The sequence below is a fragment of the Rhinoraja longicauda genome, chromosome 11 (assembly GCF_053455715.1).
Source record: "Rhinoraja longicauda isolate Sanriku21f chromosome 11, sRhiLon1.1, whole genome shotgun sequence".
Classification (NCBI taxonomy): Eukaryota; Metazoa; Chordata; class Chondrichthyes; order Rajiformes; family Arhynchobatidae; genus Rhinoraja; species Rhinoraja longicauda.
Window position 1 is genome coordinate 34818862 of NC_135963.1, and position 27195 is coordinate 34846056.

Genomic DNA, 27195 nt, shown 5'->3' on the forward strand with positions numbered 1-27195 from the left:
ACCAATTCTCTATCCATGTCAATACCCTACCCCCAATACCATGTGCTGTAATTTAGCCCACTTATCGAAGGCTTTCTGAAAGTCCAGATACACTTCATCCACTGGCTCTCCTTCATCCATTTTACTTGTCACATCCTCAAAAAATTCCAGAAGATTAGTCAAGCAGGATTTCCCCTTCATAAATCCATGTTGGCTTGGACCAATCCTTTTACCGCTCTCCAAATGCGCCATTATTACCTCTTTAATAATTGACCCCAGCATCTTCCCCACCACTGATGTCAGGCTAACTGGTCTATAATTCCCCGTTTTCTCTCTCACTCCTTTCTTGAAAAGTGGGATAACATTAGCTACCCACCAATCCACAGGAACTGATCCTGAATCTATAGAACATTGAAAAATGATCACCAATACGTCCACGATTTCTAGAGCCACCACCTTGAGTACCCTGGGATGCAGACCATCAGGCCCTGAGGATTTATCAGCCTTCAGTCCCATCAGTCTACCTAATACTATTCCACGCCTAATGCAAATTTCTTTCAGTTCCTCTGTCTCCCTAGATCCTCTGTCATCTAGTACATCTGGGAGATTGTTTGTGTCTTCCTGGGTGAAGACAGAACCAAAGTATCTGTTCAACTCTTCTGCAATTTTCTTGTTCCCCATAATAATTTCACCTGTTTCTGCCTTCAAGGGACCCACATTTGTCTTTACTAATCGTTTTCTTTTAACATACCTAAAGAAGCTTTTACTATCTTTATATTCTTGACCAGCTTACCCTCGTACTTCATCTTTTCACCCCGTATTGCCCTTTTTGTTACCTTCTGTTGTCCTTTGAAAGTTTTCCCAATCCTCTGGTTTCCCGCTACTCTTTGCTATGTTATACACCTTTTCTTTTAGTTTTATTCCATTCCTAACTTCCCTTGTCAGCCAAGGTTGCCTCCTACTCCCCTTAGAATCTTTTTTCTTCTATGGAATGAAATGATCTTGTATCTTCCGGATTATGCCCAGAATTTTCTGGCATTGCTGTTCCGCCATCATTCCTGCTAGGATACTTTTCCAGTCGACCTTGGCCAGCTCCTCTCTCATGCCTTCATAGTCCCCTTTGTTCAACTGCAACACTGATACTTCTGATTTAACCTACTCCCTCTCAAATTGCAAATTAAAACTTATCATATTATGGTCACTACCTCCTAGCAGTTCCTTTACCTTGAGTTCCCTTATTAAATCTGGTCCATTGGACAACATTAAATCCAGAATTGCCTTCTCTCTGGTAGGCTCCAGTACAAGCTGCTCGAAGAATCCATCTCAGAGGCACTCTACAAATTCCCTTTCTTGGGGTCCAGAACCAACCTGATTTTCGCAGTCTACGTGCATTTGAAATCTCCCATAACCACAGTGGTATTACCTTTCGATTTATTCACAAAATGCTGGAGTAACTCAGCAGGTCAGGCAGCATCTCGGAAGAGAAGGAATGGGTGATGTTTCTGTCATGGGCCTCCTCCAGTGCCATAGTGAGGCCCACCGGAAATTGGAGGAACAGCACCTCATATTTTGCCTGGGCAGTCTGCAGCCCAGTGGTATGAACATCGACTTCTCCAACTTTAGATAGTTCCTCTGTCCCTCCCTTCCTCTCCTCCTTCCCAGATCTCCCTCTATCTTCCTGTCTCCACCTATATCCTTCCTTTGTCCCGCCCCCCTGACATCAGTCTGAAGAAGGGTCTCGACCCGAAATGTCACCCATTCCTTCTCTCCTGAGATGCTGCCTGACCTGCTGAGTTACTCCCGCATTTTGTGAATAAATCAATTTGTACCAGCATCTGCAGTTATTTTCTTATACTACTTGTGGCATTACCTTGCCAATTTTAACCCTTGCTGCAATTTGCACTCTATATCCAGGCTACTGTTTGGGGGCCTGTAGATAACTCCCATTAGTGTCTTCTTACCTTTACAATTCCTCAATTTATCCATAGCAACTCTACATCATCAGTCCCTATGTCTCCCCTCGCAAGGGACTGAATTTCATCCCTCACCAAAAGAGCTACCCCACCTCCTCTGCCCACCTGCCTGTCCTTTCTATTGGACGTATAACCCTCAATATTCAGTTCCCAGTCCCGATCCTCCTGCAGTCACTTCTCTGTAATCCCCACAATGTTATATCTACCAATCTCTAACTAAGCCTCAAGCTCATCCACTTTACTTCTTATATTTCGCGCATTCATATATAATACTTTTAATCCATTACTCACCTCACCTTTCACATCGATTCCTATTTCACTTGGCCATACTCTCCTATCCCTTCGTGAGCTTTCTGTCATGTTAATTCTGGTAACTTTCTTAACATTTCCTATACTCTCTTTCCCTTTAACTCCATCCTTGTCTTTCCAATTTGTCTCCCCCCCCCCTCCCCACTATTTAGTTTATACCGACCCGTATAGCAGTGGCAAACCTGCCTGCCAGAATGCTGGTCCCCCGCATGTTAAGGTGCAACCCATCCCTTTTGTACAATTCACCCTTAACCCAAAATAGATCCCTGTGAAGACTATAGACTGACATCTACCACAAACCTACCAACTCCCACGGTTATGTCTCAAAAAGTAGGGCATATTGCATGCGGTGCAAGTCCATGAAGAAAGTAATTGCCAGTAGAGGTAGTGGTCCTAAGTTGCACTGTACACATAGAAAATGGTTAACGGGAAAATTTGTCATGCGTATCGAGGTACAATGAAAATGTTTATAATGCACAATGGTTCATGTATCCTGATTGACTGAGACACTGAGAACAAGCATGCACATTGATACTACATCATCTTTCAGAAGAGAGCCAGGATGTGATTCAAAATACCTCAGCCATCCCATTTGTTGAGCCTAACATCTGTGGTCAGAAAGTTACTAGAGAGTTTTCTAAGGGATACGGTATACATGTATTTAGATGGATAAGGGCTGATTAGGGATAGTCAGCATGGTTTTGTGCGTGGGAGGTCGTGTCTCACGAATCTGATCAAGTTTTTAAAGATGTGACCAAAAAGGTTGATGAGAGCAGAGCTGTAGATGTTGTGTATATGAATTTCAGTAAGGCATTCAACAAGGTTCCGCATGGTTGGCTGCTCTGGGACGTTAGATTGCATGAGATCCAAGGAGAGATAGCTGAATGGATAGAAAATTGGCTTCAGGGAAGGAAGCAGAGGTTGACGGTGGAAAAATGTTCTTAGGTCTGGAGGCCAATGACGTTGACTGGAGGTGTGCCTCAGGGCACAAGTGTACAGGGCCCATTGCTGTTTGTCATCGAAATCAATGAATTGGATAAGAACGTATATGGCATGATTAGCAAGTTTGCAGATGACGCTAAAGTTGGTGATGTTGTAGATAGTGAAGATGGTTGTCATAGATTACAGCAGAATCTTGATCGATTGGGTTAGGTGGGCTGAGGAATGGTTGATGGAATTTAATACAGAGAAATGTGAGGTGCCACATTTTCAGAGGGGAAGGGAGGGAGGGGAGGGGAGGGGGAGGGGGGGGGGAGGGGGGGAGGAGAGGGTGCTGCACCAATGCAGGAGAGGTTTGGGTCCAACGGGTCCATGGTCTAGTATCTGGTAAAATGGAAGACTAAACCTATCCCATTGTTATAATTTCACAATGTTTAACAGCTAAAGGAAGCATTTCCTTTTAATAGAATTGTTTCCCAATTTCAGATCAGCAGAACCAGAAAAAGTGGCATCATCTTTAGAAACACTGAAGACCAAAGTTGCTTTGACATTTCTTTCTGACATTGAAGATAAAAAAGTAAGTCTTCACATCATATGAGTATTGATCATACAAAAGAATGAGGACAATATAAAGTAGATGAACAGTAATGACATTTAAAGAGGATACAAAATTTCACACAATGGCAATGTTGCTATGTACCCCTTTGTGCCTATGGATACTGGTGGCAATTCGACATTGTATTATAATTCGATGCTTTAGATTCTCCGATTGCTGCAATATGTCTATAATGTGGAATAAATGTCAGGGTTCCATGGAAATAGGAAAAGCAATGTATGTTGTTAAAAAATCTACTGGATTTTGAAACAAATCCTGCACATTTGTAAGTACATCTGTGTTGTATTAACAACTTAATGCATCTGGTGATGAAGAGAGTCAGGAGTATTTAATCGTCATATGTACCTGTAAGAGGGAATTTTGTGTTATACCTGTACTCTGAATTTGGTGTCAGGTGGGCCCCAGCCACAGGTACAAAATAAAACATCTCATAGAACAGTGGTGAGTTTCTCAAACAAGTTGGATTAATCAAGGCCTTAACAATATGCACTGGGAAACACTCTGAGAGAACCCAAAGTGTTTCAAAGATTCATAGCACCTACAGCATTTTTATATTCTCACAACGCAATGGTTACATGTGGATTCTATATATTTTAAATAATTCATCGTCATTCATTGTTTCTGTAACTGTTCATCTTTGTCTTTCCCCAGAGTTATCCTTAACTTTATGCTCCCTGTTATTTAGAAAATTACTCTCCCATTTGCACAACAACTGAGCGCAATAAACGTTACACACTGAGTTTTATTGCTCTCAGTTTAGTTTACATTCTCCAATGTTTATTTTAATTAAACTGGCTATTCTGTGGAACCTAACTACCACGATGAATCTATTTATTGCCTCAGTAACATCCTTAAGTTGTTGGCCATTTTTCTCATCATGTTTCCCCAGTATGTAAACTCTTAGGTTAAACAGATTACAAACTATTCATCTTCCTTATAATTTTCAAAATGTCTGACATCAATTCACCCTCGTGGCACTTGGCCATGGCCAGGTAAGCCATATTAAATAACACCATCTAATATACCTTCTGGAATTAATTGATGCCTGTTTTTCACTCTTACCAAATAATGAAAGGCCTGGACAGAGTGGATGTGGAGAGGATGTTTCCACTAGTGGGAGAGTCTAGGACCAGAAGGCACAACCTTCTGGACATACCTTTAGAAAAGAGATGAGAAATAATTTCTTTAGCCAGAGGGTGATGAATCTGTGGAATTCATTGCAGAGTAGACTTGATGGGCCAAGTGGATTAATTGTGCTCCTATGACTTATGAATTAAAGAAAGAGGACTTGCCAGGTGTTCTAGAATGGAAAACTAAAGAAAGAGGACAGCTCAGATGTCCTAGAATGGAAACTAACCTTTCTACCCAATGAAACCTCTCTTTCCTTTCTTGATCTCCCTGTCTCCAGAGGGAAACTATGTTTGCTAAAGTAAGAGGACATCTTGGATGACTTAGAATGGAAAGCTTCATCTCAGGAGCAGATGCAGCGGAGACAATACAATACAATACAATACAATATATCTTTATTGTCATTGTACCCAGGGGTACAACGAGATTGGGAATGCGCCTCCCATACGATGCAATAATTTAAGTAATTAACAGCAACCCAACGAAACGAAACAATTGTAACAGTTTTTTAGACAGGGTAAAGTGCAAGTTGATCTATGCGTTGTGGCCATCCGGCTCAGCAGGACCGGTTCATAGCAGCTATGGCCCTGGGGATGAAGCTGTTCCTGAGTCTGGAGGTGCGGGCGTAGAAGGCCTTGTATCGTCTGCCCGATGGAAGGAGAATAACCCTGCAGAATAACCCTGTTCTTGTTTCAGACTGCCGCAAGATCTTTGCTTCCTTACCTCAGCGAGGTCAATATAACAGTTGATGCAAAAGACAGATTTTCTATTTAAATAAATCTCTTGCATCCTGGAAGGCTTATTTTGCTTAAATTTTGCTCTAGGGAGGAACCAGAAGATGGCAGCCAGTTTCATCAACAAACGAGATAAAGCAAGAGGACAACCTCCAGCATTCGTTAAAGAACCTAAGTGGACCGAAAAGGTGAATTGACATTTTACTTTCACTCACTGGTGCTTGTAGTTTTTCTTTAAACATTTTCAAATATTTTGCAAGCCTCCGAGGATGACAATTAATTGTAAGATTTATTACTCAAAAATACCACTGCAGGATTTGCAACTAGGACCAGTAGCAATTCTGCATCCTAACATATTGGTATGATCCCAATGAATGTTGGGTTGAATTTGATCCCAATGAATGTTAGTATAAGAAAATAACTGCAGATGCTGGTACAAATCGAAGGTATTTATGCACAAAATGCTGGAGTAACTCAGCAGGTCAGGCAGCATCTCAGGAGAGAAAGAATGGGTGACGTTTCGGGTCAAGACCCTTTTTCAGACTGATGTCAGGGGGGCGGGACAAAGGAAGGATATAGGTGGAGACAGGAAGATAGAGGGAGATCTTGGTTGAATTTGATGAGTGAAAGGGAAGAGGCAAATGGTGAAGGGAGCTGGGCTTGGTTGATTGATGGAAGGAGGGATAGAGACTGCCAAAATATTTTTGGTGATGCGCTCTCAAAATCATCCTGGCTGAGCTATAAAAAACGTTTACACATATTTTTGGACAAAAAGATCTGGAGTAACTCAGCAGGTCAGGTAGCATCCCGGGCGAACATGGATAGATGATGTTTCCGGTCGAAACCCTTCTTCAGACTGATTTTTTTGGGGGGAGGGGGAAGAAGAAAACTGGAAAAGGGGAGATGCACGTCTTGCTCTGCAGCCAAAACAGGTCGACACAGGCAAGAGAGGGGATTTTGATGGGCAGCTGGTTGGATCAAAGGCCAAAGATGAGAAAGGAAGGAAGGCGTGAGACAATTGCAGATGATGAAGAGATGCGGATTGTAGAGCCAGAGGGTGGAAATTGGCAGGAGGAGAGAGGAGGTAGGGGAGGGGAAAAACAGGTGTGAGTCCAGGTGGGGCATAGTGGAGGGAAGGGGGTAGGTTGGGAGGATAAAGGGGGGTAGGTTTTGAGAGGTTAACTAAAATTGGAGAGTTTAATGTTCCTACTGTTGGGTTGCAAACTACCCAGGCGGAATACGAGGTGCTGTTCCTCCACTTTGGATGTGGCCTCACTTTGGCAATGGAGGATGCCCAGGCCAGGAACATCAGTGTGGGAATGAGAATGGGAATTGAAATGGTTAGCAACTGGGATATCACGTAGGCCTTGGCAGACTGAGTGCAAGTGTTCAGTGAATTGGTCACCGAATCTACCTTTGGTCTCACCGATGTAGCGGAGGCCACATTGGGAACACCAGATGCAGTAGATGAGGTTCGAGGAGGTGCATGTTAACCTCTGTCTCACTTGGAAGGACTGCAGGCGTCCCTGGATGGAGACGATGGAGGAGGTATAGGGACAGGTATTAAATCTCTTGCAGTTGCAAGGGAAAGTACCTGGGGAGGGGATGGTTTGGATGGGAAGGGACAAGTGAACCAAGGTGTTGTGGAGTGAGCCATCTTTGCGGAAGGTGGAAAGGTATGGCAATGGGAAGATTTGACTAGCGGTGGGATCCCATTGGAGGTGTTGGAAATGTCAGAGTATGATGTGCTGAATGGAAATGTTGGAGTATAATGTGTTGGAATGGAAATGTTGGACTCACTTCATAGAGCAACTTTTCAGTCACCTCCAATGTGATTCCATCACTTTATGTATTAACTAGCATCTGCAGTTCACGGTTTTGACATATATTTTCTTGAATTTAGAATCATGGAGACATATGGTGTAGAAGCAGGTCCTTCAACCCAACATGCCCCATCTACACTAATCCCTCCTGCCTGTGCTTGACCCCTAACTCTGTAACCCTATCCTATCCATGTATCTGTCCAAAAGTCTCTTATAACAAGAGTACCTGCTCAACTACCTCCTCAGGCAGTTCGTTCCAAATACCCACTACCCATTGTTAGTCACCCGGAGGTGGCTCACTCCGCAACATCTTGGTTCACTCATCCCTTCCCACCCAAACCACCCCCTCCCCAAGCAACTTCCCTTGCAACCGTAAGAGATGTAAAAAGGTTACCCTTCAGGTTCCTATTAAATCTGTCTCTCCTCACCTTAAACCTATGTCCGCTTGTTCTCAATTCACCTACTCTTGGGCATTTACCTGATCTATTCCACTTATGAACTTGTACAGCTCTATAAGATCATGCCTCATCCTCCTGTGCTCCAAGGAAAAAAGGTCCTAGCCTGCTCAACCTTTCCATATAACTTCGGGCCTCAAGTGCTGGCAACATCCTGGTAAATCTTCTCTGCACCCTTTTCAACTTAACCATGTCTTTCCTATAACACGGTGACCAAGACTGAACACAATACTCTATAAGTGGCCTCACCATTGTCTTATACAACTATGACATGACCTCTCAACTTCTAAACTTAACAGACACAAAAAGCTGGAGTAACTTTGAGGAGATGAGAAAGGATTTAAAAGGAGTGAAATGGAAATTGTTGTTTTATGAAAAGGATATAATAGAGAAATGGAGGATATTTAAAGGTGAAATTTTGAGAGTACAGAGTCTTTATGTCCCTGTTCGGTGGAAAGGAAAGAATAATAATTTGAAAGAGCCATGGTTTTCCAGGGAAATTGGACATTTGGTTCGGAAAAAGAGGGAGATATACAATAAATATAAGCGGCAGGGAGTAAATGAGGTTCTTGAGGAATATAAAGAATGTAAAAGGAATCTTAAAAAGGAAATTAGAAAAGCGAAAAAAAGATATGAGGCTGCTTTGGCAAGTAATGTAAAAGTAAACCCCAAGGGGTTCTACAGATATGTCAATAGCAAAAGGATAGTGAGGGATAAAATTGGTCCATTAGAGAGTCAGAGTGGACAGCTATGTGCTGAGCCGGAAGAAATGGGGGAGATATTAAACAATTTCTTTTCTTCGGTATTTACCGAGGAGAAGGATATTGAATTATGTGAGGTAAGCGAAACAAGTAGAGTAGTGATGGAAATTAGGAGGATTAAAGAAGAGGAGGTACGGACACTTTTGAAGAATATAAAAGTGGATAAGTCTCCAGGTCCTGATAGGATATTCCCTAGGACATTGAGGGAAGTTAGTGCAGAAATAGCAGGGGCTATGACGGAAATATTTCAAACGTCATTAGAAACAGGGATGGTGCCGGAAGATTGGCGCATTGCGCATGTTGTGCCTTTGTTTAAAAAAGGTTCTAAAAGTAAACCTAGCAATTATAGACCTATTAGTTTGACGTCTGTGGTGGGAAAATTAATGGAAAAGATACTTAGGGACAATATATATAATTATTTGGATAATCAAGGCCTGATTAGAAACAGTCAACATGGATTTGTGCCTGGAAGGTCATGTTTGACTAATCTTCTTGAATTTTTTGAAGAGGTTACCAGGGAAATTGATAAGGGCAAGGCTGTGGATGTTGTCTATATGGACTTCAGTAAGGCATTTGACAAGGTTCCACATGGAAGGTTGATTAAGAAGGTTAAATCGTTGGGTATTAATAGTGAGGTTGCAAGATGGATTCAACAATGGCTGAATGGGAGATACCAGAGGGTAACAGTTGACAATTGTATGTCAGGTTGGAGGCCAGTGTCTAGTGGAGTGCCCCAAGGATCTGTGTTGGGTCCACTGTTGTTTGTCATTTACATTAATGATCTGGATGATGGTGTGGCAAATTGGATTAGTAAATATGCAGATGATACTAAGATAGGTGGAGTAGTTGATAGTGAGGTAGATTTTCAAAGTCTACAGAGAGACTTGGGCCTTTTGGAAGGGTGGGCTGAAAGATGGCAGATGGAGTTTAATGCTGATAAGTGTGAGGTGCTGCATTTTGGTAGGACAAATCAAAATAGGACGTACAGGGTAAATGGTAGGGAATTGAGGAATGCAGTGGAACAGAGGGATCTGGGAATAACTGTGCATTGTTCCCTGAAGGTGGAATCTCATGTGGATAGGGTGGTGAAGAAGGCGTTTGGTATGCTTGCCTTTATAAATCAGAGCATCGAGTATAGAAGTTGGGATGTAATGTTGAAATTGTACAGGGCATTGGTGAGGCCAAATCTGGAGTATGGTGTGCAGTTCTGGTCGCCAAATTATAGGAAAGATGTCGACAAAATGGAGAGGGTACAGAGGAGATTTACTAGAATGTTGCCTGGGTTTCAGCACTTAGGCTACAGAGAGAGGTTGAACAAGTTGGGTCTTTATTCTTTGGAGCGTAGAAGGTTGAGGGGGGACTTGATAGAGGTTTTTAAAATTTTGAGAGGGACGGACAGAGTTGACGTGGGTAGGCTTTTCCCTTTGAGAGTGGGGAAGATTCCAACAAGGGGACATAGCTTCAGAATTGAGGGACAAAGGTTTAGGGGTAACATGAGGGGGAACTTCTTTTCTCAGAGGGTTGTGGCTGTATGGAATGGGCTTCCGGTGGAAGTGGTGGAGGCTGGCTCGATTTTATTATTTAAGAGTAAATTGGATAGGTATATGGATAGGAGGGGATTGGAGGGTTATGGTCTGAGTGCAGGTAGATGAGACTAGTCGGCGTGGACTGGTAGGGCCGGACAGGCCTGTTTCCATGCTGTAGTTGTTATATGTTATATGTTAACTCAGCGGGCCAGGCAGCATCTCTGGAGATGAGGAATGGGTGACGTTTCGGGTCGAGACCCTTCTTCAGACTCAATTCTCTGACTGATGAAGGCCAATGTTCCAAAGTCTTCTTGACTACCCGTGATGCACCTTTCAAGGTACTCCTTGATCTCTCTGCACTACAACACTCACTAGAGCCCTGCCATTCAGTGCAGAGGTCCTGCCCTTGCTAGACTGTCCAAAATGCAACATCTCATACTTGTCTGTATTAAATTCCATCAATCATTCCTCACCCCACCTGAGCAATGAATCAAGATCCTGCTGCAATTTTTGACAACCATCTTCACTATCTACAACACCACCCACGTTAGTGTCGTCTGCAAACTCGGTAATTATGCCTCATGCATTCTCATCCAAATCATTAGATGATAAACAGCAATGGGCCCAGCACCAAATACTAATGCACACCACTAGTTATAGGCCTCCAGTCTGAAAGTCAGCCTTCCACCATCATTCTCTGCTTCCTATAACCATTTTTTTAAATCCAGTCAGCCATCTCTCCTTGGATGCCATGGGATCTCACCTTCCAGAGCAACCGACCATGCAGAACCTAGTCAAATGCAAAAAAATGGTATTTCTCCAGCAGTCCCAGAGGGCTTCCCACTTATTCCACATCTCCTGTCCAATGTTGTTTTGTCAGGAGAGTAGATTTGGCCGCAAGAGGCTTAAGCAAGAATATGGAATATGCACAATCACATTTGGCAATTGACATATTTAGAGATTGGGGTTAGACTATGGAGATTGCACTTTGAGATTCATCCTTACAATGCTAATTTTATTTCCAAAATATTCCAGCTGTAATCCATTTTTTTCTGAAATGATTGTTAGTTTTTATGGTTTTTCTTATCATTTTATGGCTTATATGTATGGGACTTCAAAATTAATAAAAACCCAGCCTTGGTAGTTATTACCTTGAGCTGCCATTCTTTCATGTGTATTTTCAGCATAGATTGCTTGATGACACCACCAGCTTGATAGTTTCAAAAGCAGTGAGTTATGCAGTGTTGATTTTGTTCATAGGTTGAGATGATTCCTCATCTGCAGCAGCTCCTACGTGAAAACCAAGCTACTTCTGGTGCTTCTCAAATCTATAATGACAAACGACACTGGTACTCAATTACAGGCATCAACAGCATGAATCAACAAACACCCATCAGTGCCTTCACGGGTAAGTGGGAACAGGGCTATCAGCAGCTCAATTTCTTATTGATGTTGCATTTGGTTTTGCATTTCATTGACACGACTGAACTCGTGTAAAGCCACGAGCTTCTGCAGAAGATAACTAAAGCAGATGATAAGCACGATGAGGCAAAAGTTCCACTGGAAAAATGGATGTTGTGAGTACAAAATGCCAATGTTGTGCTACGTATGTGCCTGAAAATTGCATGCTAGTAGTCATACAGCAAATGAAACTGGAGAGCTGGTATGGTTCAGAAGAGAATAATGCAAATAAACCCAAGGATGATTTTATTCTTCCAACTTTATCTACTGATTTCCAGGCAGCAGACGGGCTGACAGGTGATTCATTCTGTATGATTCCAGAATTGACAATGTCTCTGATTCCTTCTACTAGATTATAACATGTGATTATGACTATTGATGTCATATCTGCTGCTGTGGAGCTGCTCAGGCATTTTAATGAAGTATTATTTGTATGAAACATTGATCAAACAGACAAATGATGGAGCACGATTAGCTCGATCTACATGGCCCCAGAGCAGACCTTGCTTAAATTAACTCTGTCCTTTGAGGGACATTAATATTTTTCCACTTTGATTCCTGTCAGATAATTTAGATTACAATCTTACATTTGTACCTGATTCTCAGACAAAAGGACAAAAATATGTTATCCTCACTGTACCAAACATGGGATAAGGATATCACTGGCATGATCCACATGTGAACTCTCTTTTAGTTGATGAATTAAAAAGTGTGACATAATCGAACAAACCATTTCCTGGAGAGTATGAATGTGTTGCTTAACTCTGTTTTACAGGTATTCCCAGTGGCAAACTGTACAGCATTCATGGTGGAGTTGGAAAACTAGTTGCACAGCAGTTGCAAAAGCCAAATAAAATCTGGGTTGGCAGAAATGGTCATCGATTAACTGAACCCATTCTCACGGAAAGTGCAAAGTAGGTTCAACATTTAATTGATGTGCACCTTGCCAATATTTCTACTTTACTGTGCGCAACTATATTATCGGGTGGCACAGTGGCGCAATGGTAGAGCTGCTGCCCTACAGCATAAGAGATCCAGGTTCCATCCTGACTATGGCTGCTGTCTGTATGGACTTTGTACATTCTCCCTGTGACCGTGTGGTTTTCCAGGTGCTCTGGATTCTTCCCACATTGCAAAGACTTGAAGGTTTATAAGTCAATTGGCTTCTGTAAATTGACTAGTATGCAGGACAGAACTAGTGTATGGGTGATCATTGGTCGGCATGGACTTGGTGGACTGAAGGGCCTGTTTCCACCCTATCTCTAAACAAAACTAAACTAAATTATCTTATGGCTGGAGGGCCACTTGACATTCCAATCCGAGTTGTCCTCCAGGTTTCTGTGTTAGGATTGTTAACTTCTCCGTAGATTGTCACCTTGCCATGGTGGAGAAGCTTGTATGGTCCTGAGATCCTGAGAGCGATGCTGTCTGGAGCTATGCTCCTGGTAGGGTCAGCCATGGCGGTAAGGTCGGTGTGGGGGGACGGGGACGGGGGACGGGGGGACCCTGACAAAGAGCAATCCAAGTAAGACCTCAACAGTAAAACAGGCGGAGGATGATGGCTGACTTTAGTGGAGCGTCACAATGGCTGTGAAGGCGGATGAAGGCTGCAGTGGGCAGGTGCTATAGACGGGAAGGTAGACGCTCCCGCCCCCACGAGTCTCGGGCAGATGAGGTTCGTCAGCCTGGGAAGGCAGTCCATCTAGGAGAGGGAAAACTCTGATCTAAAACCTCCACTGCCTTGTGGCCATATCCAGTCATGGAAAAGGCTCCAGGAGTAAACCTCAAGAAAAATCCGGAATTGGAGTCCCTAAGGCAGTTCGTCTTTGTCTACAACCTCATTCTGGCAGCTCCCTTCTTCCTTCCATGGCAGACTCCCATGACTATGTTTATTGCCCCCCAATCCAGAAAGCCCATATCTCTTGATTCTCTTTATATAAAAAACTAATGATCTCTGTCTTGAATAAACTCAATAATTGAGCCCCATACCTCACTTCTCATTGGGGTGAATCCAAAGATTCATTATAATTTCCTGCTTTCCATTTTCTTCCTCTTTTGAATTGCGGCGTTCATTTGCCATTTTCCAATTGTCTGGGACCTCTCCAGAATTGTGCGTGCAATCAACTATCTCAGCAGCGATTTTCTTTGAGACTCGGGCCTCAATCCTTCAGGTGCAAGGATTCAAGATTGTTTAACTGACATATGAATCGATAAAAGTACAATGAAATTCTAACTCGCAGCATAAAAAGCCTGTGAAAACAATGCACATAATTTTATATCTAATCAATAAATCCGTAAATTAAGAAATTTGCCAGCCTTTACCCCATGAGCAGCTCTCACATATATTTTCTAAAATATATTAAATCTGGGCTTTCTGCCATGGCTAATCTGTCATTTGACTGTTTAATCACGTTTGGTCCACTTTAGCCAAATCCATACTCCAAGCACTGTGATTATTTAATTATGCCAAAAGCACCAGTTTTAAACTCAAATTTCTTACTCAAATGTATTTTGAAATTCTACCGTGTTATGATCACTTTTTTTTCTGGGAGATTCTTTGCTATCAGATTTTTATTAATCCAATCTCATTACATAATAGCAAATCAAAAGTAGCCCCCAAACCTCTCTACTCTGGTTTGCGGTTTGTGCCACAGTACATTGCTCTAGGAAACCATCCATGAAACAGTCTATTAACTCAAGGTCAAGATGACCCCAAGGTCATCCTTGTTTGTTTCATTTAGCTAATCTACACAATGATTTAAACACACATGATTATTATGGTAGCTTTCTTACTTGCCCGCATGACAGGTCCGCCATCGATTTTCTGGCAAATGGTAGTCCGGCGTCTGCTTTAAACTGGACAAAATTACGAGAGTGGACTTGAAATCCCCCCCGGAAGTTCCCCTGAAAATGGGGTATCTACCTAGGCCGGATGAGCTGGTCAATCTCAACCTCATCAGGATTTCTGCGGCCGATCGGCTGGTCGAATTTGCCCCCTGTGGACAGTGCTCTGGAACTCGGCCTGGCTGGAGGCAGCAAATTCATTGCCACAGCTGATTTCTGAGGCCAACTTTTCCAGCCGGTATCATCGCCAGTCGGTGGCCTCAGCATACCGTTCCACTACCGTTCAACTCCTCTCGGACACCCTGGCCTCTGTTGGTCCAGCAAAATGGATAATCCAGAAAGGCTCTGGAAACAAGGGTGCTGGAAAATCAGTGGTGGATCTGTACTTGATAAATTATGCTCTATCCAACAGTATAGCTACATTAGGGTGCTTATAAATTATACCCACCATTTTCTTATTTTTTTATGCACTCTTATATTTGTACACTCTGCCCCTTTCCAAACACTTGTTATTGTTATCTCTGTCATTGCGACACAATTGCCACCTTTTGTCTTTCTAAACATCTCATCACCTAATCCCTATTTTCTATTTCCATTTTAGTTATTCTCTCTTCTGATTTTACTTTCAGGTTCCCATCCTACTGCCAAGCTATTGAAGCTATGTCCAACAGCACCGTCTTGGTCAAACATGATTTCAGTTTCATAAATCCATGTACACACTGACCAATCCCATTATTATTTTTACACGCCCTATCACGTTAAATAGTCTGTGATTTATTGTTTCCTTTCTCCTACCTTTCTGAAGTAGTTGGATTACATTTGCTGCATTTCAGCCTGTGGGAACCATTTTGGGGTCCATTGGCTATTTCAAAAAGGCAGATGTTGCACCAACTATCTCCATAGCCAATTCCTACAAAATGATCAAAACCTGGAAAATATATTTCCTTTCAATCACATTAATTTCTCCATATTTTTTATAAATGCAAATTTCTGAGTTCTTCATTTACTTTAAGCCTATTGATCTCCACTATTTGAGGAAACTTCTGTGCATTATACCAAGAAGGCACATAGAATATTTATTTAATTTCCCTATCAATTTGTTACTCTTTAATATACTTAGTGTAGGAAGGGACTGCAGATGCTGGTTTAAACTGAAGATAGACACAAAATGCTGGAGCAACTCAGTGGGATAGGCAGCATCTCTGGAGAGAAGGAATGTGTGACGTTTTGGGGGCGAGACCCTTCGTCAGTCTGTTTTGGGGCGAGACCCTTCTTCAGACTGAAGAAGGGTTCCGACCTGAAACGACACCCACTCCTTCACTCCAGAGATGCTGCCTGTCCCGTTGAGTTACTCCAGCATTTTGTGTCTATTTAGTTTAAAGCTGAATGGATATTTCATCAGAATTAAACAGACATATCTAAGAAAGAAAGACAGGACATTTGGGAAACTTGGGGGGAAAAGCTGTTAACCAGTATCTTATTTTACAGAATGAAATGCCCCGAAAGCAGAAAGCAATCCAGAAAGTATGAATTTATGCAAGAGACAGTAACTGATAGTATGAACTTGGAATCATCACTCATACCTCTCAGCATTGAGGATCAAATGACCAAAACTAATATAAAGATCATCAGCCTTTCTCCACAACAAGAGATTCCACCTCAGGTGAATGTTTGGATCCTTGAATCTTGAATCTTGAATCTTGAATAACTTTATTGTCATTCGGTACAAATACCGAACGAAATTACAGCAGTCACAAAACACAACAAGAAAAGAAAAAAGTACACAGGACACACGACCCCAACACAAACATCCATCACAGTGAGTCCAAACACCCCCTCACTGTGATGGGAGGCAACAAAACTTCCCCTCTCTCTTCCCCCCACGCCCACGGACAGGCAGCTCGACCCCTAACGAGGCGACCGACACGCACAGCCCCCGCAAGGGGATGGAAGGCCCCGCGGCCGAGCCGCGCCGGGCACTGTTAGGTCCCGCGGCCGAGCCGCGCCGGCAATGTTAAGTCCAGCGGCCGAGCCGTGCCGGGCGATGGAAGGCCCCGCGGCCGAGCCGCACCGGGCGCTGAAACGTCCCGCGGCCGAGCCGCACCGGGCACTGTTAGGTCCCGTGGCTGAGCCGCGCCGGCGATGTTAAGTCCAACGGCCGAGTCGCGCCGGGCGATGGAAGGCCCCGCGGGCGATGGAAGGCCCCGCGGCCGAGCTGCGCCCCGGGGAAGAGACCTAATAAAAGAAAGGTTTCCCCCACCCCACCCCACCCCACCCCACCCCCCCCCCCCCCACACATTCACAGCCAAAAACAGAAACAAAAACCATCCCAACACCGACACAAACAACAACAAAAAAGGAAAAATACAGACAGACTGCCACAGAGCCGCAGCCGATAGGCGCAGCCACACGTGACCATGGATCATGGTTAGTGGAGGAATTGTGGATTATGACAGTGTTTGGATACTTTTACAAATTGTTACAAATAGATTAGCAGAGGATTTGTTCTCTAACTACTGAGGAAATCATAATGGAGTAATGCTTATCTCATGACATTCAATAATTGGCATCAAGGTAAGCATAACTGTAGAACATAGAACAGTACAGCACAGGAACTGGCCCTGCAACCCACAATGTTTGTGCCAAACATGATACCCATTTAAACTGATCGCATCTGCCTGCGTGACCAATATCCTTCTCTACCCTGCACTTCCGTGTGCCTATCTAAAAGCCTGTTAAAAGCCACTTTAATATCTGCCACCACCACCACCTCTGACAATGCATTCCAGGCCCCCACTACCCTCTCCATAAAAAAAACTTGCCCTGCACATCTCCATTAAACTTTCCCCCTCTCCACCTTGTAGCTATGGCCTTAGTGTTGGACATTTCCACCCTGGGAAAACAGTTATGACTATCCAGCCTATCCATGCCTCTCATAATTTTATACACTTCTATCAAATCTCCCCCAACCTCTGACGTTCCAGAGAAAACAATTCGAGTTTATCCAACGTCTCCCTGTAGCTGAAAATTTCTAATCCAGGCACATTCTGGTAAACCTCCGAACTGTAAGGAAGGCTGTTAACATGTACAGTGGGAATATAGATTAGCTACAGAAATAGGCAGAGAAATGGCAGATGGCGTATAATCTGAGCAAGTATAAAGTGGTACACTTTGGGAAGTCAAACATACAGGAAGGATGTGGAGGCTTTGGAAAAGGTGCAGAATGATGCCTTGAGTAGGGAGAGGTTGGACAGTTATAGTGGATGAAATCTATTGTAACCTCACTTTCAACAATGGGTTTGAAGAAGGACACTTTTCATGGGATATGATCAGTGCATCTCGGGACAGACGGGGATCTCATGAGCCCAGAGTCAGAATCTCCGGGCATTCCAGTTTCCTCCCACATCCCAAAGACAGCTGGGTTTGCAGGTTAATTGGCCTCTCTAAATTGCCCCTAGTGTGCGGAGGGTGGATGAGAAAGTGAGATAACATAGAACTAATGTGAACAGGTGATTGGTGATAACTCGGTGGGCCAAAGGGCCTGCTTTCATGCCATATCTCTAAACTAAACTAAAATGGCAGGTATAGCTGAAGCCCATGTCTACAACTTTGACTTGAAGAAAATGAGAAGGTGTCAATGGAGAAGTTGTTGAGCCTAAGGACAAGCTCCCCCAGGTGGAGGGGACTGTTAGTAGAGGGGAAACTGGTTTTGTGCCTCTTCATGGAAGAACCAGAGGACCTTTGACCTTCTCAGGGTCTTTCTATGCTTCTCCTCTTCCTTCTTTGCCTCCTATAAATGTTTATTCCAAATATGGGGTGATCAGCGCAAGAGCATATAATTGCACAACTTAAGATTTCCACGCCCGCTGCTCATTATCTCTTTCAGTTTCACACGGAATGCTGAATGTGGACAGACAAGAAAATTGGGATTTAAGATCACAATTTTCATTAGCCCTGGCCAGTGAAATTGCTATTGAATGTAAAACATGTAATGTTCGGGGGCTAGTGGAATCAAGTGATATGGGGAGAAGTTGGGTGCAGGTTACTGATTGTGGATGATCAGCCATGATCACAATGAATGGCGGTGCTGCCTCGAAGGGTTGAATGGCCTCCTCCTGCACCTATTTTCTATGTTTCTATGAAATCTAATCATAGAAAATCCCAGTGGTATTAGGGTGTACCCTTTAATGACAGGTTTGGCAAGTGCCCAACTGATTTAGTAACCTGTCAAAGTATTGTGGGGGGAAGGTGGTTGTCTATTCCCCCCCCCCCCACGCCCCCACCCCCCCCACCCCCCCCAACCCCCACACCCCCCCCCCCCCCACCCCACCCCACACCCCCCTCGTATCCCTCTTACAGCATTTATTCATGCAAAGCCTGTTTTCACCAAAGTAAATGAGCTCAGGAAAGTTTTAGAGCAAGTTTATAATGCAAATCCACAAAAGATAATTTTGTACCTTTGAACAAGTTTTCATAAATTTTGAGTTTTAAGCCATTCGGCTAATCGAGTCTACTCCACCATTCAATCATGGCTGATCTATCTTTCCCTCTCAACCACATTCTCCTGCCTTCTCCCCATAACCCCAGACATCCTTACTAATCAAGAATTTATCAAACTCCGGCTTAAAAATATCCATTAACTGCCACAACCATCTGTAGCAATGAATTCCACAGATTCACCACCCTCTGATGAAAGAAATTCCTCCTCATCTCCTTTCTAAAGGTACGCCCTTTAATTTTGAGGCTATGGCCTCTGGTCCTAGACTTTTCCACTAGTGGAAGCATTCTCTACATTTTCACTCTATCCAGGCATTTCACTATTTGGTAAGTTTCAATGAGGTCCTCCCTCATCCTTCTAAACTCCAGCGAGTACAGGCCCATTGCCTTCAAATGCTCATCAAATGTTAATTCGATCATTCTCGTAAACCTCCTCTGGACCCTCTCCAATGCCAGCACACCCGTCGTCAGATATGGGGCCCAAAACTGCTCACAATACTCCAAATGCAGTCTTATGAAGCCTTAGCGTTTTGTATAATAGCCCTCTCGAACTGAATGTTAGCATTGCATTAGCCTTCCTTACTACCGATTGAACTTGCAAATGAACTCTTTGGGAATCCTGCACCAGCACTCCCAAATCCGTTTGCACCTCTGATTTCTGAATTCTCTTCCCATTTAGAAAATAGCCTACGCCTCTATTCCTATTTTCAAAATGCATGACTTCACTCTTTGCTATGCTGTATTCCATCTGCCACTTCTCAGCCCACTCCCCCAACCTGTCCAAGTTCTTATGCAGAGTCCCTGCTTTCTCTACACTACCCGCCCCTCCACCTATCTTCGTATCATCTGCAAACTTGGCCACAAAGCCTTCAGTTCCCTCATCCAAATAATTAATATACAATGTGAAGAGTAGTGGCTCCAGCATCGACCCCTGCAGAACACCACTAGTCAGGCTGTATGTTTCTTTTCTTTTTTCCTAATCAGATGTGCAGCACTTTGGTCAACGTGGGTTGTTTTTAAATGTGCTATACAAATAAAATTGACTTGACTTGACTTGACTGGTAGCCAATCAGAAAAAGCCCCCCAAATTTTTAACCCATTTATTTTCTGACAATGGGGCTCATAAGCTCAGAATAAACCATTCTGCTTCCCAAATATAATAAACACGCCACACAAATGAGGCTACACACATGTGTTGGGTATTGCAAACCACATTTTGCCGATAACTGAATGGCGGGTGTTGTATCCGTTGCTTATTAATTATGTGCAAGTTTAGGTTTTTCTCTAATTGCCAGGCAGAAGCCACAAAGCGATCAAATTTCTAGGCTCCGGTGTCTTAACTCTGCGTGGTTCAAATATTGGTGGAGGAAAATAAATGTGTAAAACCCCAAAATAAATGATATTTTAATTTAGAAACAAGGAACTGCAGATGCAAGTTTACAAAGAAAGGCACAAAGTGTTGGAGTAACTCAGCAGGTCAGGCAGCATCCATGGAGAACATGGATATGGACCTATCCACATTTACCAAAGATACTGCCTGACCCGCTGAGTCATTCCAGCACTTTATGTCATTTTCGGAATTTTTTATTATAATTTGCTTCAATATCAGCTGTAAATCTATATTCACCCTTATTTACACAGGTTGAAAGTGGATCATGTCCTTTTGATTCTCATATTTGGAATCGAAGAGTGGAATCAACCAAGGATTTAGGAATGCTTCATTCATTTAGTTCTGTAAATACTCAATCTACCATACATTCACGTGAAGCATTCAAAGTCTTTCAAATGCCCCTGGAACGTCCTGTAAAAGCAGTGAGAAAAACCACAAAATCACAGAATCGACAAATTTATTTATTGGCAGATGATGGAACAACCAAACCATTGGGGATGAAAGAGCATGTAAAAAGGCAACCAGTTAAGAGCATAATTATGCAGATTTGTGAAAAGGAAGACCAAGTCAGCAAACTACTAAATAATGTTACACCCAATCGAACAAGGGTAGACAAATTTATCAAAAATGCTTTAAACATTACACCATGCCCAAAAGGACCACTAGCACCTACCTGCACATTTTCACCTCTGAATGGAAATATGAAAGAATCCTTAAACGGCAAAGACCTGGCAGGAGGACAAAAGCCAAAACACAAAGATATTAGTGCCACCAATCCCTCCAAGATTACAATCAGTAATAAGACTTTGTTCCATTTCACTGCCAAGGCATTGCAGTGTTCAGAGGAAGAAAATACAAATGAGAAAGGGCCTGCATTTGGATTGAATCATGGGTCTTCTGTTCCTGCTCCAGAATCAGGTTATCCTTGTCTTCCACTAAGAGGCTCAGTACAGACTCAATTGCCCACACAGACCATGGATCCAAACCAAAATGTAAACCTTCATCACTAAAAGATTCAAAGGAAAGGTCAAATGCCAATGTACCAAAATCTATAACCACTGATCCATGTGTTCAAACAATATCTACATTTGCACAATCAACATTGCTTGAAGTGGCTGCACCTACACCAAGACATGAAAACTCCCCAGCCACAGCAGTTAAAAACACCTGCAGCTTCACTCAACGTCAAAAAGGTGGGAGAAAAATGAGAGATAAAGGAAGCAGGCGAGCTCCAACCTTCAATCACATTGAATGGTATCACCCAGTCTCCTGTTAACAATATACCTCCAACACAAGGTGCTAACGCGAGCCTTTCCAGCGAAAGTTAAGTGAACAATTGTCACACGGCACAAGAGTCTCCCTCGAAAAAATTCAAGGTTCGTCCAATGTACCAAAGGCAGGTAACAAGAATTTTTGAAGTAATATTTTTAAATTAGATATAAGTAAAGAATGCCTAAAACAACCCAGCTGTATATACCAAAATCTTAAATAAAACTATAAACTATATCCTGAATTTTTTTTTTTAAATTTCCGTTAGAACAAATTTTTTATTTAATGCTTTTATCGAAGCAAAACAATCCAAGGAAATTCACAGAGTAATATTAAACTGTGAGTTCCGCACGGTTCTGGTATGAGAGGAATTTAAAGGAAGAAAGTGAAGCAGAGAGGCAGATTATTTAGGTTGAGGGAAGGGTTTTAAAAAGTTTAGGGGATCGGCAGCTAAAGTCACATCTGCCAAAATGGTGGAAAATTATATTCAGGAATATTCAGGAAGACAAAATCGGGAGTGTGCCGGTGATTGAGAGGTTTGTGGGATTGAGGAATATTAGAGAGGCAGCATGAAATAGTGGAGAGATTTATAAACAAGGGTAGCAATCTTAATGTTCAAAGCTTACGGTATATATATAAACAAAGTTTTATTTATACATACACATATACAGTGTTTGCATATGTGTATATATATATGTGCATGTAAATATATATATATATATATATATATATACACACACACACACACACATATTACGCACCGTCAGGATTGGCTATTTTTTAATTTCTTTGTACTTGTTGCAATGACAATAAATGAATATTATTATTATTATTATTATTATATATATATATATATACATACATGCATATATATATACATGCATGCATATACATATACATATACACACACACACACACACACACACACACACACACACACATATATATACACAGACACACATATATATACACACACACACACACACACACACACACACATATATATATATATATATGTATAAAGAAAACTTTTTTGTACTTTATTATGGGTCTTACAGAGTTCTGTTTACATACAGTATCTGTTGTGCCGCTGCAAGTAAGAATTTCGATGTTCCATGTCTGGGCATATGACAATAAAACACTCTTTACTTGACTCTTGAGAAAGAGGCAGAGAAGAAAGATGAGACAAAGATGGGTCAAGGTAGGAAACTTGAGTAGGATTGAAACCAGGACTGTTTGATGTATCCCAGAGAGCCAGCGCCTGGGGCCATAGATATTCCCTTAGATCTATTTTCATCTGGAGAAAGTGAGTGGAGTTGAGAAGGAATTCAACAAGACAAATTAATGCTTTTGAAGAGGGGACTGGTTGGCCCTGAGACACTAGTGTGGAAGGGAAGCATACAGGGATTGTACTTCCATGGTAAAGTTAGCCTGGCTAGGGCCTGGAAACTGGAAACTGTTAAAGTCAAAGCTGTCAGAGCGCTCACAGATGTAAGTGGAAGGGGATGAACTGGAGAAAATGGATACAGTCAATATATGACTGTGTAGGAAGAAATAATTTTTGAGGCAAATGAATTCTGAAACAATTGGGTCTATCAAACATACCTGGTCGTGGATTTGGGGAGGAAGTAGAAGTGGGTTGTGCGGGGAGGGGAGATTAAATAGCAAGAGGCTATTAGACAAGGCAAAGAGGGCCGAGTGTCCTCTATGAAAGAGGTGAAGAGGAAATTGGAAAGACGAATAATTACTGTTCTTTACCTGGTGCTTCATAACATAAGGCTACAGGGAGTAACAATGCCAGTCTGTGAGCAGTCCCTATTAAATATCCTAACAGGACTGAAAGGAGCATGAAGGGTTCAGTAAGCATATCCTAAAATAGTGTAACTTATTAACTGGATGTAATATGAGACAGGTAGTAGGATCTTTGCCAAAATGTTTAACCTGTCACTTTTGGATTCTGTTACAGATAAAGAAGCCACGACTCAATGCCCTGATTGGTCTTTCTTCTCATTAGAAAATAACCTGGTTGGCATACACTCCAAAGAATTTGTTGTTAGCCCACTTCACACTGGCAGTATGCTTGCAGTGCTTTACTATTATCGAGCAGTAAAATCTTTGCTACTCTCATTTCTCGACATTAGAAGTATGAGTGTTTATGACATCTATCTATCTATCTATCTATCTATCTATCTATCTATCTATCTATCTATCTATCTATCTATCTATCTATCTATCTATCTATCTATCTATCTATCTATCTATCTATCTATCTATCTATCTATCTATCTATCTATCTATCTATCTATCTATCTATCTATCTATCTATCTATCTATCTATCTATATCTATCTATCGAAGGGGGGATGGGAGGAAGGAGAGGGAGGGGAGGAGGAAGTGGGGGAGGGAGGGGGGGAGGAGGAAGGGAAGGGGGGAGGGGAGGGGGAGGGGGAGGGGGAGGAGAGAGTGCTGCACCAATGCAGGAGACATTTGGGCCCAAAGGGTACACTTGGTCTAGTATATTACTAAAGCTCTGATCTTGTGTGTGTATATATATATATATATATATATATATATATATATATCTGAGATATGGTTATTTAACTACAACCAAAACGGTAAACGATAGTGCCACAAATTTAGCACCACCATTTATTCACCATCGTCCTGGCGACCGGTAACAACAAGTTTCATTCAAATTGGTGTTATATTTTTAAAGTTAGAGAGATTTTAAAGTTTGGAAATTACCTTTTAAACCGATTTCATTACGATCTTCAGCATGTGATGTCACGATGGGACCCGCACGAGTGCTAGCCAATAAGGGAGAGGGTCCAGGGAGTCGCGGCCAATGAGGGGGGTGAATGACTTTAACAAATGCGCTCCCCCCCCTGGAGGACCAGCAGGAGGACCACCGCCCGTCCCGGCATGCCTTGCGCCTGACCTTCCTCCCGTGGTGCAGCACGGCACCAGAGGCGGCGGCAGAAGGTCTGTCTTCAGCTCCGACCACACGCTCGACGCCCGATTGGTCTGGTTCCCACTTGGGGGGAGCACCACCGCTCCCCGCTCTGATTGGTCTCTGGCGCGTCCTGATTTGCTCCTGCCGCTTACCCTTATGTGGGGTGTGGAAGGGTAGGGGGGAGTGGGGTTGGGGGAGAGGGTGGGGTAGTGTGGGGGGAGGGGAGGGGGAGTGGAGTGGGAGGGGGGAGTGTAGGGGGAGGGGGGAGTGAAGGGGTGGGGGGAATGAAGGGGTGGGGGGAATGGAGGGGTAGGGGGAGTGGGGAGGTGAGGGGTGGGGGGAGGTGGAGAGAGGAGGGGAGGGGTGGAGGTGGAGGGGGGAGTGGGGTGAAAGGGGAGGGGGGAGTGGGGGGGCGATTGTGGTGTAGCGACCATAGGGATTGGTCCTGAGAGTCGTACCCTCGGATTGGCCAGCAAGGTCACGTGGTGGTTTTGGCGCCCAAAACCAGTCAGTGGGAAGAGGACTTCGATGTGAATAGTTTTGAGTTAATGGTCGTCTGAGATCTCGGTTGTTATCCTTTGTAATTGAATATTGCTACCGCAATAAACTTCTTTAACAAAGTACAAGCCTTCAGACTCGCCATATTGGTGACCCCGACATGATCTAGCCGATCACCTACCATGCAGGGACAAGACGCCCCTGCTCCGGTTCTAACGCCCGACGTACCGCAGCTAAACGCGGTCAGCGTTCATCTTCCTCCGTTTTGGGCGCATCAACCACACCTTTGGTTTGCGCATGCTGAAGCGCAGTTCCACCTGAGAAACATCTCGGTGGATGAGACGAAATATTATTACCTGGTCAGTGCCCTACCGCCTGAGACGTCCGCCCATGTGGGGTTCATTGATTGGCTACAACCTCCTGCTCGATGCCCGACTGGCCCGCGTCCCGACGTTGGCTCGAATGATTGGCTCCGATGTCCCGCTCGACGCCCGATACCCTTCCCTGTCCCCCCTCGACCGCCCACGCCCCCCGGGAGACACTCCCCGCCGGGCCGCCCATTTTTGGAAAAGATCTCGGATCCATCTCGGCCTCTTTATTTTACATAGGATCTTTATTTCATTGAGATTCATTTCATTTTTAAAAAAAAGCAATTTATTTGAAAGAAATACGCGATTTTCCCAGGTTACAATGAAAAACCCTATGAGGAATCGGCCCAACTTGGTCTAGTTAACCATATAACCATATAACCATATAACAACTACAGCACGGAAACAGGCCCGTTCGGCCCTACCAGTCCACGCCGACCACTCTCTCTGACCTAGTCTCATCTACCTGCTCTCAGACCATAACCCTCTAATCCCCTCTTATCCATATACCTATCCAATTTACTCTTAAATAATAAAATCGAGCCTGCCTCCACCACTTCCACCGGAAGCCCATTCCATACAGCCACCACCCTCTGAGTAAAGAAGTTACCCCCCATGTTACCCCTAAACTTTTGTCCCTCAATTCTGAAGCTGGTTGGTCTTATATTTTTTAAGTTAGAGAGATTTTAAAGTTAAAAAATTTGCTTAATAAACTGAAGCTTGGCAAGGTTCAGCGTGTGAGGTCACAATGGGAGAGGGGGCACGACCGATGAAGGAGGGGGCGGAACCCGCCAGAGTGACGGGAGTGGCGGAGGAGGGGGAGTAGAATTTTCTCATTTAATAGCTTAAAGAGGAAAAAAAAACGTTCAGTTTATTTCATTCTTTCAAAGGAAAGTCCTTCAATAGCGCACAACGCACAATTGGTCCAAGACCCACATGCGGGCAGCGCAGCCCATTAAAAAAAAAGGCCTTCGATCCAGCTCAATGGCCTATTGGTCTGGGTCCCACGTGGGACCTCCCCCGCTCTTTCAGCTGCTTTCTGCATGAGGCAGCGGCAGAGGGTCCAACAAGATGGCCGTTGCCGTCGTTCCCCGCCGATCAGTAATGCACGCACAGGGCACAGGTAAGTGGCGTTCGCCGCCAGCGGATCCATGGATCGGTATGGTTGCTGCCCCCATCACGGCCCCGGTGGAAACACCCCGCCCACGACCCCAGGGTATGCTCCCCGCCTGCCACTGCGTCCCACCCACGGCCCCGGGGGACATGGGGGTGAGGGGAGGGGGAGGGGGAGGGGGAGGGGGGAAGTGTGGGGAGCAAGGGAGTGGAGTGGGAGGGGGGTGTGGAGGGGGAGGGGGGAATGGAAGGGTAGGGGGGAGTGGGGTTGGGGGAGAGGGTGGGATAGTGTGGGAGGAGGGGAGGGGGAGTGGAGTGGGAGGGGGGAGTGGAGGGGGAGGGGGGAGTGAAGGGGTGGGGGGGAATGGAGGGGTAGGGGCAGTGGGGAGGTGGGGGGGAGGAGGAGAGAGGAGGGGAGGGGAGGGGTGGAGGTGGAGGGGGGAGTGGGGTGAAAGGGGAGAGGGGAGTGGGGGGCAATTGTGGTTGGGGGAGGGGAGTGGGGGGTAAGGATGGAGTGGGGGTTGGGGGGAGTGCGGATGGGAGAGTGGGGGGGAGTGGGG

The 27195-nt window shown here is 43.9% G+C and overlaps 1 protein-coding gene across 5 annotated transcripts in view; it reads left to right on the plus strand.

Moving 5' to 3' along the window:
- The window catches only part of LOC144598107 (uncharacterized), a 30664-nt gene extending 6979 nt beyond the window's left edge, over nucleotides 1-23685 (plus strand). For 3 of the 5 annotated variants that reach the window (XM_078407991.1, XM_078407990.1, XM_078407992.1), the window contains 6 exons: nucleotides 3687-3777; nucleotides 5769-5866; nucleotides 11504-11651; nucleotides 12480-12618; nucleotides 16037-16211; nucleotides 20687-21830. In XM_078407991.1, coding sequence (XP_078264117.1) covers nucleotides 5783-5866; nucleotides 11504-11651; nucleotides 12480-12618; nucleotides 16037-16211; nucleotides 20687-21445 — 1305 coding nt within the window. In that variant the 5' untranslated portion in view covers nucleotides 3687-3777; nucleotides 5769-5782 and the 3' untranslated portion in view covers nucleotides 21446-21830. Of the gene's footprint in view, nucleotides 1-3686; nucleotides 3778-5768; nucleotides 5867-11503; nucleotides 11652-12479; nucleotides 12619-16036; nucleotides 16212-20686; nucleotides 21831-23670 lie in introns of those variants that run through there. The other 2 variants (XR_013547827.1, XM_078407993.1) reach the window with 2 other exon arrangements.
- The last annotated feature ends 3510 nt before the right edge of the window (nucleotides 23686-27195 follow it).